Genomic DNA, 15,415 nt, shown 5'->3' with positions numbered 1-15,415 from the left:
CATAAGCAGTATCTGGATAACTCTAAAATTTAAGGGCTGCTATTCTGGAACAAGATCTTCATGTCATAAAAAAATCCTGGAGAAATGAAAATCTTTCTCAACACAGATCTGCATTTTCATTGATAGACCTAGAACTTGAGTCTATGTTCCAGCGAGATTGTGCTATGTACCAACATAGAGGTTTTGAAAACACATCTATTCATTGCTATTCATCACTCTGTGGGACAGTGGGGTGATTCTTCTGCACTTGCTGCTAGGCTTGGGTTCTCTTCCACTTAGTATTTCACCTAAAAAGACTAGAAATGTCCAAGGCCCTCAAAGGTGACACACAGGATTGGGGCACTGTCATCACACTGCATTCTCATGCCAAAACAAGAAAAAAAGACCGCTAGATTATGACGTGAGGGAGTAAATTCTGCCTCTCCCAGAAATATGCTAAGAAACAATTTACAAACAAAGGTCTTAGGTATAGGCAGCCTGAACTTATGCACAGCTACTAGGCAGGCTTGGGCCATTTCTCAGTATTCAAGAGATTTATAAAAAGTCTTATGCAAATGTTTAGGGAGTCAATAGTGAGTATTCCTCTGGATTCTACTGTTAAGATGATTCTTGGATGAAAAATCAAAACTCACATACCTGAAGGTACTAAAGAACTCATCAAGTTTAAATCTTATTTGATATATTGATTTACTGATAATATCACCTTAATCAAAGTATTCATCCAACTTTTCTCAAAGGTATCACCTAAATCCCTGAGAACCTGCTGTGATGTGAAGCAACTCCTTTGAGGCATAGGGAATTTTTATCATAGAATACTAGAATATTTTCAGTGCCTGGGAGCCTTCCAGTAAGTTGTTGGCCAGGGAGGACCCTGATGCCCTGAAAACATTACGGACCATTGCCAAGGCCCTTGGTTACCCACCAAGAATAGACAAGAATAGATAGCAAGACCCTATTGCTGAAGACTCCACATACTTGGGCTGCAAGACCACTGAGATATCCCACTGGAACTAAGCTGATAACCTCCTCCATATAGACCAGCTGACAGAAAGCTGGAAAAGGTCATGCTGCATGCAGTTCAATGGGAGAGAGAAAGAGAAATCACCAGTGAAGACACCCAACAGTGGACACTGCAAGCCTTACAGTTGGCCAGCCAGGCCAAATGAGCTAACGGGTACAATAGTGGCATGTCTGTTATAGAGGAAACCAACACCCTTTACTTTGACTGGAGACCTGCTCCATGGGAGGGAATGCATCCCTGATATTGAAAAACTACAACAGGGGTAGTCATGAGTCCTATGCATGTAACATCTGCTGGTATCTGGCTAACTATATATACTATATTCACCAAACTTCCTAATAAGCACTTTTCTTAATGTTCATACCCATGTATTAATGCTACTTTCACCTTTGGTTAGAGAAGCTTCTCTTTTCAGATGGCAGTGACCTTAGGATGACTCAGAAGGCACTGTGGTGCTGAGAAGAAGTGACAGAGAAGTGCTCAGCACTGAAATATCACTATCACACCTTCTAAGGCTCAGGGTCTATTGTGGAAGAGGTGGCAGAAAGAATGTAAGAATCAGAGGAAGGGTAGGGCTCCTTACAATGTGCCACTTTAGACACAAAATGGCCTGGATATCCATGACTTCACAGTACCTGACACTACCTACACAAGACCATCATAATAGGAATAAAAGATCATGACACAAAATAAAAGAAAGACTGATTGAGAGAGGGAGAAGATATGATGGAGAATGGAGTTTCAAAATGGAAGGTGGGGAGAGGGAGGGAATTACCATGGGATATTGTTTATAATTATGAAAGTTGTCAATAAAAAAAGAATATTGTTTCTTACATAAAGCCAACATTTGCCTCAATCTGGGTGTCAGCTTTTTCTTGCTTCTTCCCTTCACAGCTATGTGGAAGAAAAGCATCATTGGTCTCTGCATATTTTTCCATATTTGAAAACTAGTATAAACCTCTTTGCTCATTATTCAGCTTTCTGTCCCAAGTTTTCCTCATACAGTAATATTTTGAGCCTTCTCTCTTTTTACTTTGTTTCTTTGAAATAACTACCTCTTAGTGGCTCAATGTTTCAGAATGAGCACTAATTAATGAATTCTTCTGGAATTAAACCTGGAGATCTTTAACAAATTTTTAGCATCATGGAGTTTCAGTGTCTCCTCTCAGGAAGTGTGGACACCATCACACAGAATTTATTACCTGTCATTAAACTAAATAATGTATTCCAGAAAAGCCTGCCCAGGGCAAACCTTCTGTCTTTTTTTAACACCTCAGAAAGAGTGACTTTGAAATGCACATTCTTTTTCTTTTTCTTTTTTTTTAATTTTCTGTTTTTGAATGAACTTAAATCTTCTGACCTCTCTCTTAATACTAAAATCATAAACAAAATTAGATACCTGTATGTCCGTCTTGAACTATGTTTCATATGGTAGGAATTGTAAAGTCTCCATTTCTTCCAAACTGATGGTGCCTAGTACTATGTTGGCACATAGAGATAGTAATTTCAGTAAATGATCTAAAACTAAAAGATTCAGGTTATTTTCACCTCTTCTATATCCAGGTGTTTGGGAAGGAAAAATAAACCTGAACTTGAGGTGGAGCTAAAGACAAGGCTGACATGCTGAAAGGGCCGGAATGTAGGTGGTAAAGAACATGCTAACAATAGGCTGTGATGTGAAGCCAAAGCCGCTGCTGAGAGAGAAAACAGGACCTGGTAGGAAGGGAAATGTGCATCAGACCAGTGAAGTCAGCTCACCAAGGAATAAGCCTTCTTTTTTCAATGTGTACAGCTTAATACAAGAGATTTCTGAATTGTAATATGTAAAATTGAATAGATTCTGATTGCAAAGGAAAATGGTCAAGGGAATAGGACTATGGAGACAAAAGAATGGATTTTAGTAAATACTATGTAAATTGTTTGTGAGATTGTCTTACATTAGTATTAGCCTAGAAAATACCATTCAGTGTAAAAGAGAATAAAATGAATTGTGAAATGATTTGTAAATAAAGGCACTAGATAAATTCAAGATATAATGTCATTCATGCACAGCATACCCAAATGAGCCATTATTCCTGTGAGGTTATATTAACTTATTTTGCTTTTAAAATCAAACAGCTTGCACAGAAGAGAGTACAGTTTAGTCAAAAAGAACACTGAGTTGTAATCGGTTTTCCCTGGGTTTGAATTTTCATGTTTCTACTAACTAGCTTTGTAATATCAGGTTACTTTTCTCATTTCTGTGATCAAATACCTGATAAGAAGCAACTTAAGGGGAGAAAAATTTATTTTGGCTTATAATTTGAAGGGATATAGTCCATCCTTTCAAAGAACTCATGATGGCAAGATCTTCAGGCAGCTGAGCACTGCTGGAAGGTAGAGCGAGATGAGGGATCCTAGTATCAAGTTAGATTTTTTTCCTTTTATTCAATTCAGGAACCTTAGCTCATGAAATGGTATTGTCTAAAGGTAGGGTATATCTTTCTACCACAATTAATCTAATCTAGAAATCCCTCACTGACATGACCAGAAATTTGTTTCCATGGTGATTCTACATCACACCAAATTGACAATTGAGATTTACCCTCAGAGCAAATCATTCAAGTTCTCCAAGCCTTAGCATCCATGTGAGACAGGTACGTATGTCTCATCTCTAAGGCCTCTTCCAGCTGTAAAACTGACGCTTCTCTGCCTCACCATGTTCAGTGAGCTACTTGTGGTTTCTGTGGAGAAATCTGGGGAACTCATTATATTAGATATGATTCTTCTCTTGCAGTAGCTTCTAATATTCTTGAGAAGACAACATAAACACGAATAATATGGGAATGAATCAGTGTTTGGATGAACTAGATAAAAACATCAATAGAGCTATGAGAGAAACTTGCTGAAAATAATTTAGGTACTGGAAGTGAAATATGAAAAAAGAAAGACACTGCATACAGGCTTCTCTTCTTTCCTCACCAATTTCTTCTTATAATTTGTGACTTTCTTTTCAGATACAACGTTTAACTTCTGGTGATGTAATCTTTCTTTTGGCAAAATATAGTCAAGAATATCTTCATCTTTTTATGACTAATGAAATTAGAGGCTCAGGGATCGATAAAAGCAAGCGTCTGGGGTGGAAGGTTATGTCAGAGGGCTTCCAGAAATGTTGTTCTGCTGTTGCCTCACACACAAAGCAGCATGTAAGTATATGGAAGGAAAGAAGTAGATGAGTAGAGTAAACCAAGACTGTCCTAGGCAGAGTTGAAGGTCCTGTTACTGGAAAGTTGATGTGTTTGTGAAACCAACAGGGTTCACTGTGGTCGGGACATGGAAGCTAAGTGAGAGAGGCGTCCTGAAGAGAAGCAGGTGGGAAATGAAAACATTTCAAAGGGCATAAGCACAAACTTCAGTATAAGCCAGCTTCTGCACGTGCAATTGGAAGAAGGCTCTCTGCCATAGGGTGTGCCCTGGGATTATGAGGCAAGCTTCACCTGTGTGTTGTGTTCACAAGTAGACCTCTGACACATAAGCTTGTCTACCAGGGATTTGGATACTGACATGGAAATAGAAGGCTCTGCTCCTCCAACTATATGGCCTATGAAGAGAATAGTCATGCTCAGCCATGGTGAAAGTAAGGCTTGCTGTGTTTGCTGAAGGGATCTTCTGGCAAGTGTGGCACCATTAAAGACTATGTGTTTTCCTCTCCTTTTTTCACTGAAATTATGGAGCCTTAAATGAAAACATTGCCCAAGGAGTATCTCATCATATCCAGTCCAGGATTCTCATTGCCAGAGGTACCAAGCAATGATCATAGACCTCTTGTGCTCACCCTTCAAAAAACATATTTGAGGGCTGGAGAGATGGCTTATCAGTTAAGTGCTTGCCTGTGAAGCCTAAGGACCCTGGTTCAAGGCTCAATTCCCAGGACCCACATTAGCCAGATGCACAAGGGGTAGCACGTGTCTGGAGTTCATTTGCAGTAGCTGGAGGCCATGGGACACTCATATTCTCTCTCTCTCTCTCTCTCTCTCTCTCTCTCTGTCACTCTCAAATAAATAAATAAAAATGAACAAATTTAAAAAAAAAACACACACTTGTGTTGCCCCATCCACATCACACAGTTCCTTAAGCATAGGCCATCTCCCACTATTCCTCCAAGTGGAGCCTGAAAATAGTCTCCTTTCATGTGAGTGTGAATGTGTGTGTGTGTGTGTGTGCATGTAGCGGAGTGATGACACAAGCAGATCATAAATGGAGCATGTTTTTCTGGACAATCCACTTCTTTGAAGGACTTGTGGAGAATTCATTATCTAAACAAGATATGTTTTATAGAGGACTGCAAAATAGGCACAGAATTTTAAGGTAAGAATCAAGACATGAATATATTTGCCCTTTCATACACTCAAGGTCAAACCCTCAGATTCCTGGCAGAACACTTTATTCCCTTTGGCCATTGGACATGCTTTGATGGAAAGCTTTGGGTCTTAAACTTTTGTTTTGATGGTTTTGTTAAAAGACTGTTTATAGAAGATCCTGCCGTTTTCACCAACTTTTTAGAGGCAAATTTTATGAATTTGCCTCTAAAAGCATTCCCTTTGTTTTGGTGTTATAACCTTGCCTCTTTGTAGGTTTCAAGAAGATTAATTTGAAATTTGATAACTGAACATTCAGCTGCCCAAATTATTTTTTTCTGCTTTTATCATCTTCGTTCTAAAAGCTGGTCTTTGAATTTCCATCACTTCCTTGTACAACATTTTGGTGGCATTGTATGCTCCCTGTACAGCCCTGCAGAGGACACTGTTTGTATCCTTTCTCCATCTTTGTCGTGTCTCTCACACAGAGCTACTTGGACCCTGTGCAATGATCTGGGAGTCATGCGAATTTTACTCTTGCAGGAGATGATGTGTTTTTGTTTTACTTCCAACATCTATCCCATGTTGATGCTGAACTTAAATCTTTAGGGCAACACCTACTCGATCATAACAACTCAGGCATGCTGCAGCCCAGCAGAGTTCAGCACGGCTCCTTGCTGTGCCCTCTGTGGGTGCCCCTTCTCTCCTGGCATGGCTCCCTTGTGCTGCACTTATTTGTTTAGATGTCCTAAGGACCATCGAACATCGCGTTATGCATCATTGTCATCATACACAGAACTGCTCCTAGCACATGCTAGATGCTCAGATAATGCTAAATGCATGAACAAGGGAAATCATTCCAACTCATTAGCTATGGGGAGTGACTTATGTCAATTCTAAGATTCTTTTCTGTAATATTTTATTTTTATTTTTTTTTATTTGACAGAGAAAGAGGGAGAGAGAGAGTGAGACGGTGGGTGTGCCAGGGCCTCCAGCCACTGCAAACAAACTCCAGATGTGTGTGCCCCCTACTGTATCTGGCTAATGTGGGTCCTGGGGAATCAAACCTGGGTCCTTTGGCTTTGCAGACAAATGCCTTAACCACTAAGCCATCCCTCCAGCCCAGTTCTAAGATTCTTAGTTAACTAGTTCAAATGACAAATCCAATGTCAAAGAACAAAAATATATAGTGAAAGGAGTGCATTTTATAATATGGAATTTTAGAAATGGATATTAGAAGAAACTTAATATAGTAGGCTTTCAGATAAATTGTGTGACACCCAGATAAATTTGAATTTCAAGTAAAAAATGTACCTTTAATATTTCATCACACATGCACATATATGTATATAATGTTATTAACAGTTATCCTAAAATTCTGATTACTTAGGAATTACATTTATTTGCTAAATCTAGCAAACCCACTCTCTTCTTGAGGCTGGTGTACATATAACAGTGAGGTTCAGGTCCTAACTTGCGGCCCTAAGGCAGCACTTAACCATCTGGGCAAATTTTATTTCCCCTGAAGTATATTCCTCATGTTTGAATTTGTTACCAAAATTAAAAAGTGAAGATTTCTCAGAGAACGATTTGACATCTCATGTCCCCTTGAAAACTGTGAAACCCCTAAGGCGCTGTTGAGTTCTATTCAGCAGAAGTACTGCTACATCCAGTGTTAGAATGAGAGTTCACCTAGTTCTGTTTCTCCCCAGCACTGCAGTGAAACATCTTCTGTGAAGCATCCTCACATTTTCTCTGTGTTTTCCTTAGAGTTGGGAGGAAACTGAAACCTTTTTTGAACCTTTGTCTCTATCAAAAGCACAAAAATAAAAGACAGCCCTAGAGGGCCAAGTGTTTCAATAAAAGTGGGGGAAATCATCCTCCTGAGGAAGCAGAGAATCTTTCTAGCTGTTTTAGGAATAAGCAAGACGAGCCTGTCTCTGAAGAGTACAAATAGCAATAATGTGTTCACACTCCTCTCATGCCCTGTGTTTCGGGCATGAGAGCCTTTAAACTCTAGGTGTGCATTAGAATGTAAGATCCCTGAAGGCAGGCACTAAAAACATAGCCCAGTACTCGTTTCTTAATAGAAACATGGTCAGTATTCATGAAATGAAGGAGTGACAGATGGAAACCATCAGAGAGAAAGAAAACTAGCTAGAAAATCTCCAAGAAGGAAAGAAAAATCATTACTCTCTGCAGAAATACTGGGCCAGGTGAACTGTCTCCGTAGACTGATATTTTCACTATGTATATGCCTTGTTCTCCCCAAGGCAGGATAGGAGTTCTAGATTGTGTCCCTGAACTCAGGGGATTATTGTATCGATTTACCCTAACTAGTAATAAAGAAAGGAATTCTGTAAACAAAGCCCGAGGGAATCACCAAAGGCACATACATGTTGGGAAGAATTCTTCAGTAGTGTGAGCCTGGTTCCACTTTGTTTCTTGTAAATGCTGTTACAACCCATGGATTCTCCCTGAAGCTCTAGGTAGACCAGCTATGACCCCTATACTCAACCACTACTGTGCCTCTGAAGGAAGATGCAGAGACTGTACAATTTTGAGAGAAACTCTTTCTCCCTCTCTCTCTCTCTTTCCTTCCTTCCTTCCTTCCTTCCTTCCTTCCTTCCTTCCTTCCTTCCTTCCTTCCTTCCTTCCTTCCTTCTTTCTTTCTTTCCTTCTTTCTTTCTTACTTTCTCTCCCCTTCCCCCCGAGATGGTTGCCATGGAACCTAGGGCTTTGTACTTGTTCATTGGGGAATCTTTACCACTGAGCTACATCCTTAGCCAGTTTATTTTACTTTTTTCACATAATGACCATCAAAAGAAGTCATCTGAAAGCTAGCTAAATCCCTTAGCTTTTGTGGGTAAAAGTAGAGCACTTATTCATTAAGTTTATACTTTCTTTCAAGGGAGAAGTTTTAGGTTGTTGTGTTTTAGAGCACATCTTTTCTTCCTAAGTCCAAGAGTGGCTAGCTCAAGAGAGCCTAAACAGCAAAAGAGCTCTTAAAGTGTATATTTTGTTTTGTCCTTTGACTGTGTGTCTAAGTAAGTCCATGTGATTATTATGGAGTCTCAATTGTTACAAAGTATCTTTCTAGCTGGAGTATGGTAAAATGCATGGGACAGAGAAATATAATCACAAATGGCAACTCTGTGGCCCTAAACCAGACTTTGGGTCCTAAAATTAGAGGACTAGTTATGGGAAAAGCAAAACCTGTCACTCCTAACTCCCTCCATGCTCCCTGCTCCCTGTGATGGGTATGAAATTCCTGTCCTGCTTTCCTAGAGCAGATGCAACAAAGTGTCCCAAACTGCCTGGCTTATTGCCTCACAATTCCGGAGTTTGAATTCTAAAATCAAGATAGTAAAAGGGTCCCGATTCCTCTGGAGTCTGTTTCTCCTTTGTCTCTTGGTGCCAGATGGTTTTGTGGTTTTCCAGCAACTTGAAGCATCTTTTGGCTTGCAGATGCATACCTCTTGCCCTCTGTCTTCACCCAGACACCTCCCTTGATTTCTTCCCACTGCCTTCCTTCTGTGGTTGTCTGCCTCCTTCTGAGGATACCAGTCACATGGATTCAGAGCCATTGTAATGATCTCATTCTTATTTTTACCTCATATGCAGAGGTTTCTAAATCAGGTCACCTTCTGAGATACAAGGGTTAGGATTTCATTGTGTCTTTTTTTATGCTTATAATAATACCTTATGTTTTTGTGATCTCATATTATCTCTGGTACAACCTGTTTTTTATTTTTTACTTTGGAATATTCCATTGATTAAATTCACTGTTTAGTTCATTGGCTCTCAGATACATTTCCTTAGCAGGCTGATGTAATTAGGAAACTAATAACTGAATCGATAAGGAAAAGAGCATGTTCTTTCATGTTTTCCAGCTGTTCTGGTGGCTCATGTAGGACTTTGGGTATGTGTTGCTGCTAAGTATGTATGTGTTAAAACAAAATGTAAGGTCATGATATGTAACCAAGGAAGAGAAAAGGTAGAGTCTGATTTGGTGTGTGGCCATCTTTTCAGGGAGGAAGTGTCAGGAGGCAGGATGCAGAGTATAGTATGGCCTTACATGTGACTTTGTTTAAACAAAGACTGCTTTTAAGGATGTTTATTGTTTGCAAAATACCTTTTATTCTAATGTAGAAAACACATTGGATTGAAGCCAAGTAGGGCTATATGAATACCTCGGGAACTAGTGCAATTTCTACCTAAGGAAGAATTCACCATTATCCGTGATAATGTCTACACAGTGCTATTGTGTAGAAATTTTCATATTCATTTGTCTAATTTCAGTTATGTCTCAAAAATTGAAAATTTAACTCCTAGCCATTTAAAGTGAAATATAGTAACATATACATAATAATAAAAACTTTCTAGTACAAAATATAAGTAGAATAAAATGGAGGCTTAAAGTATTATTGAAATATAACATTACCCATTATAAAAAATAGGGAAATGACAGAAATCTTTAACATTATATACATTACCCATAATCCTACAATTCAGAGATGATCATTGCTTATATTTGGGCATATTTTAAAAAATATTTCATTTATTGTTTTGTATCCATAGAGAGGGATAGGGAGAGAAAGAGAATGAATGGGTATCCTGGGTCTCTTGCCACTGCAAACTCTAGATTCATTTACCAATTTGTGACTCTGGTTACTGGGAAGTCAAATTTGGACCCTCAGACTTTGTAAACAAGTGTCTTTAGCCACTGAACAATCTCACTGATGCTGGCATTTTTTAATGTTTCATTCTTGAAATAATCAAATAAAATTGACATATTATATTTATTTAGAAGTTTATATTTGTTATTTATGTACATTTACATTTATATAGTATATGAATAAATAATATGATCATTTCACATAATTAACTATTCCTCTAAAGCTTCCTGTTGGATGTTCACTCTGTTTTGTTTCCTTTTGAATGATATAATGATTTAAGTAAAATGTTAGTCATGGGCTGGAGAGATGGCTTAGCGATTAAGCACTTGCCTGTGAAGCTTAAGGACCCCGGTTCGAGACTCGATTCCCCAGGACCCACATGAGCCAGATGCACAAGGGGGTGCATGTGTCTGGAGTTCATTTGCAGTGGTTGGAGCTATGGCACGCCCATTCTTTCTCTCTTTCTCTCTGCCTCTTTTTCTCTCTGTCTGTCACTGTCAAAATAAATAAATAAAAATTAAAAATCATTAAAATATTAGTCATGTTCATAATAATTTTATGAATATGACTGAAAGAAGAAAATCCTAATTGTTCATAGTTTCACAGTTGCAGAGGTTATCATAGTATACATTTTATGAGAGAATAATATATGCATTTCTGTCTTCCACTGACCATTGGAATTTTGATCTCTGTAATCCAAGTATTTAGTTCCATTCCTATAGAGTTATGCTTGCTTAATATTATTTTGTGAATAAATGAATGAATGAGTGAGGTAATGAACAAGTGATTAAATGAAGAGGATGAACACATGTATGAATGAAAATGCTGCAAAGATTTAACTTATGGTGGAATACAAATCCATTTCAGACTTGGCAAATGACTGTATATTGAGAGACAAGGAAGCTAAACCCTGGCCCTTAATGAATTGGAGGATATTCTTTTATGTTTCTCTGAATCTGCCTCTAGGCAGAAAATTCAATTTAATTTTGCCCCCATCAGTCAAACTGTAGAGCTGAAAAAGCAACACAGGAGACCTGAGAGATAAGTACTGCTCATTCTTGCTGCATTAAGTATGTGAGGAGAGGAGCTGTGCTTTTCCCATGGTTGGGTCTCAGGATGCTCTTTTGCCTAGCAGGAACTTCCACAATGGAAGGACTGGTCACTCTCCTGAAGGACAGAGACTCCAGTAATGTCACCTAGGGCCTCATAACTTTTGCTTGACTTGTGTTTACAGTTGGCAGCAGTGGAAGGTGCAATCATGCCGGGTCCTATTTGAAGTTTTGAGGATTTTACTTGCTATGATTGGAATCAGGGATGACAGTATGAATTTTGGACTATAGTAAGGTTCCAATATCTCATCTAGGCTTAATTTTAAATGTGTCCTTAATCTGAATACCTCAGATACCTGCTATGAGAAGTAAAGCATGCTATTTTTGTTAAAAAAAAAACCTCTATATGAAAAACTTGTATTTCGCAATATAATATATTTATATGTTCTTCCCAATGGAATGATCTGGTCCTGTTAAAAAAAATCTCTGTCCCACTTCTCACCCATAGTACGTGCGTGTGCGCGCACACACACACACACACACGTTGAAATAGATATAAAGGCCAAAGGATGTAAAGACACATCAGCAGATTGACAGAAAGATGGACAATCTCTGTCTCATTGTTTGGCCAGCAATTATCATCATGTCCCTTCTTCCTCCCAAAAGCTCTTCCACAAGCCCAAACTTAAGATATTGATCATTTTGGTAGCTTTGCTCTTATTTTCTCTTCTCCCCAATAATTCACTGTCTACCCACACTACTCACTTCGAAATGCCTACCTCAAGACTTCCTTCTGCATGGACCCTCAGTTTTCCAGTTACACCTCCTGCCAGTACTTCCACTGTATCAATGAGTAGAGGCTCCTCCTCTGCTCTATTTTCCTCTTCACATGGTGTACGTAATGTGTCATAAAGGGGTGAGATTATAGCTATAAAATAAGTGGTTATGTAACTGATTTCACTAGCCATTCAGGAATTAAAAAAAAATTTTTGTTTTACCAAACTCCTAGAGATCATCTGGATACTATTTTCTTTGTGAAATTCGCCATCTTTTATGACCTGTCTGTTTGAGTCATTGATTTATGCACTAGATATGTTACAGATTTTTATATGTATTCAAGAACTATGAATCCATATTTATATTTATACATAATAAACAAATCTTAAAGATATAAACATATTACACCCCGAGGTTTCCAATAGCAACAAAAGATGAGAAAGGAGAGACCTGTGTGTAACTGAAATAGTTACAAAAAGCTTTTTTGTATTATTATTATTTTTTTTTTTTGTATATGTTGGAGGCTACATTCATGCTAGCTTAGCATGGATAGGGAATTTTTCTTAAACACAAGTAGGGCCTAACATGTCAAAGTGAATGGCCCTCATATCATTGTCTTTGATGATGTTTAAAGGTTACATTTCCTATTAACCATAATATATCACAGTAGGAAGCAAATAAAGTTAGATGTCACATTTTGCGTGTAACATTAGCTGAGGTGTCAACTGACAAGCATTGTCACAAGCATACTCCACTTTTAAGTAAAAGTTACTGAATTGCCTTAAGTACTTTGGCCCTTGAGGACCAGGGGCGGCTACTGTAAGTATATTTATACTCAGGTCAAAGGTGTTAGTTGATTGAACATCTATCTGGCCAAGAAGATACCGTGCTAAGCAGGGGAAAGTCATATGGTTGCATTTTTATCTGGGTAATTGGCTGTCTCCCTGAGTGTGCTCTCACACTGGTGTTGGAATAGAGCAGGAGGGGGCAACTCTGCCCATGTGTCATCCGTGGCTACTGAGATTTATGTTGACCTTCTTCATTGCTTTGCAGCTTTACAGCTCCATGGACTTTGGAAGACGATGGCAACTCATGCACGAACACATCACACCCAACAGGTTTTACTGGTAAGCCCCTTCCTCATGCTTGTCCCCACTTGGGTAAAGAATGATCAGTAGCAGAGCATGCTAGGTAATTCTGGGTGCTTTCAGCACTTGGGAACAAGCCATTCACTACTACATTATAGCCTCTCACTACTCTGAGAGTAGTGGACCTGCAGCTTTAGTACCGCCTGGAAACTTGTTAGATGTGCAGAGCCTCACGCTGTTCGGTGATGTATAAACTGGAATATGGTTTTGACATGATTCATGGTAACTCTTATGCAAAGCTTTGAGAAGCCCTGGGCTCAAAAAAGTGCTTGAACAGTTGCTCTTGGCTACATACTAACCTTCCTTTATCTTGGTGAAGTGTGTACTTTTCAAACCTATTCTACAAAGCACCATTTCCCAACATGTACTATAGTGAAAAATGCTTTTACCAAATGTTTCTCCTTTCACAGGAGTTTCTATGGTCAAATAGATTTAGGTCACAATTAATCGAGTCTGTGTTCCTGTATTTATTATTCATATTAGAACATTCAAGACACTAGAGGAGGAACAGGGGAAATGGCTCAGTGGGTAAGAGCTCTTCCTACTCAGCCTGAATTTGATCTCTAGCCCCTTTCTTCCATGTAAAGAAAAGAACTAGATTATCTCTCTCTCTCTTTCTCTCTTTCTCAAATTAAATTAAATTAAATGGGCTGGAGAGAAGGCTTAGTGATTAGTGGTTAAGGCACTTGCCTGTAAAGCCTAAGGACCCAGGCTTGATTCTCCTATACCCATGAAAACCAGATGCACAAGGTGGTGTATGTGCCTGGAGTTTATTTGCAGAGGCTAGAGGTCCTGGCATGCCCATTCTGTCCCCCGCCCTCCTCTCTCTCATAAGTAAAATAAAATAATGGGCTGGAGATATGGCTTAGTGGTGGTTTAGGTGTTTTTCTGCAAAGCCAAAGGAACTTGGTTCAATTCTCCAAGACCCACATAAGCCAGATGCACATGGTGGCACATGTGTCTGGAGATCATTTGCAGTGGCTGGAGGTCCCGGTATGCCTATTCTCTTTTGTTTCTCTCCTCTGTTTTTGTCTCTCTGCTTGCAAATAAGTAAGTAAAATTACAAAAATAAAATAAAATAAAATGAAATAAAATAAAATAAAATAAAATAAAATAAAATAAAATAAAATAAAATAAAATAAAATAAAATAAGAGAAAAAGCTAAGTGTGGCTTTGTATCCTTTGACCATGGTCCTGTTGGGACGCAGACACTGTTGTGTCACTGGGTCTCACTGGTTAGCCAGTCTCACTGAAACTAGTAGTCCAGGGCACAGTGGAAAACTCTGTCTCAAGGAAACACATCAAACAGCAGCAGAGGAGGACATACATGTGCATCCACTGTGCATACATCACACAAGCATGTAAAAACAAATATTCTAGAGGAATTAGTACTTCTTAGTCAACTGATCTTTATTTATAAATACTGTTTTACCTTAGGAATTAGCTTACATACTCCCTAAAATAGTGTGAAAATGATTCCTTTATCAAGCTTTTATTTCAACAGAGGTGATAGACAAAGGCATAAAGATAAGAAAACCTAAACCCACTTATATAACAATAGGCTTGATCATAGGTTTAATTAAATAATAAAGACAAAACATAAAGCATTTGAAAGTAGTGCCTATTTCTGTTTTCTTTTTAAATGTCTTGTTTTAGTTTCTCTTAAAAAGTTATGTGAGGGCCATTTATCCTTTATACAACATAGAAGTATTACAATACGTGTTCTGGGAGGTAAATAAGTATCTTAGACATACACACAGTCATATCCACATATCTGCAAATAATAGCTTCTTACTGGGTCTGCACAACTACTTCAAGAATTAAAAATGATGATTGCCTAAGGATACTGCAAAGATCCACTATATTCTATTATTGTACACAGTTCAGTGAAGCTTGAGGAGAAAAAGGAGTTGCTGTTGACTCAAGGCTTGCCCCTTGCTGACCAACTATTATTTCATCTCTAAACCTTATTGCTGCTATTATTTGGTCTGTGTTTGGAACTCTTAATTTTTTTTTCAAAAGACTAAAACAGGAAAAGAAAATATTTGTTTCTCTGATATCATGGCTATATACTATAGCCTTTGCTCAGCTAAGATGAACCAATTTCTTAGTTTGCCCAGAAATCCCTCAAGAAAAGGAAAATCCCTCCACTGTCTCTGAAAGAAACTTGAGATGGCAAGGCAGCAGACCACCTTAGACATCACATGGATGGTTGAGAGCAGACCAGATGATATGAGCTATGCAATGTTTTCTAAAGTGAATTAGGTGGACAGAGGACAGCACTTTCCTATGCTTTGTGAAGAGCCAAATGAGAGTGCTCCAGCTGCCCTTCCAACCCCTTTCTTTGTATAGCAGAATGAATAAATCCCCAAGTCCTGCTAATTGTATTTTGTCTCTCCTCTAC

The 15,415-nt window shown here is 38.6% G+C and overlaps 1 protein-coding gene across 1 annotated transcript in view; it reads left to right on the top strand.

Moving 5' to 3' along the window:
• The window catches only part of Sorcs3 (sortilin related VPS10 domain containing receptor 3), a 642,016-nt gene that overhangs the window by 396,985 nt on the left and 229,616 nt on the right, over positions 1 to 15,415 (top strand). Inside the window, exon 5 of the mRNA XM_004659366.2 lies at positions 12,917 to 12,990. Within this exon, the coding sequence (XP_004659423.2) occupies positions 12,917 to 12,990 (74 nt within the window). The remainder of the gene's footprint in view (positions 1 to 12,916; positions 12,991 to 15,415) is intronic.

This window comes from Jaculus jaculus, chromosome 1 (assembly GCF_020740685.1).
Source record: "Jaculus jaculus isolate mJacJac1 chromosome 1, mJacJac1.mat.Y.cur, whole genome shotgun sequence".
Classification (NCBI taxonomy): Eukaryota; Metazoa; Chordata; class Mammalia; order Rodentia; family Dipodidae; genus Jaculus; species Jaculus jaculus.
This window is presented reverse-complemented; position numbering and strand designations above follow the sequence as displayed.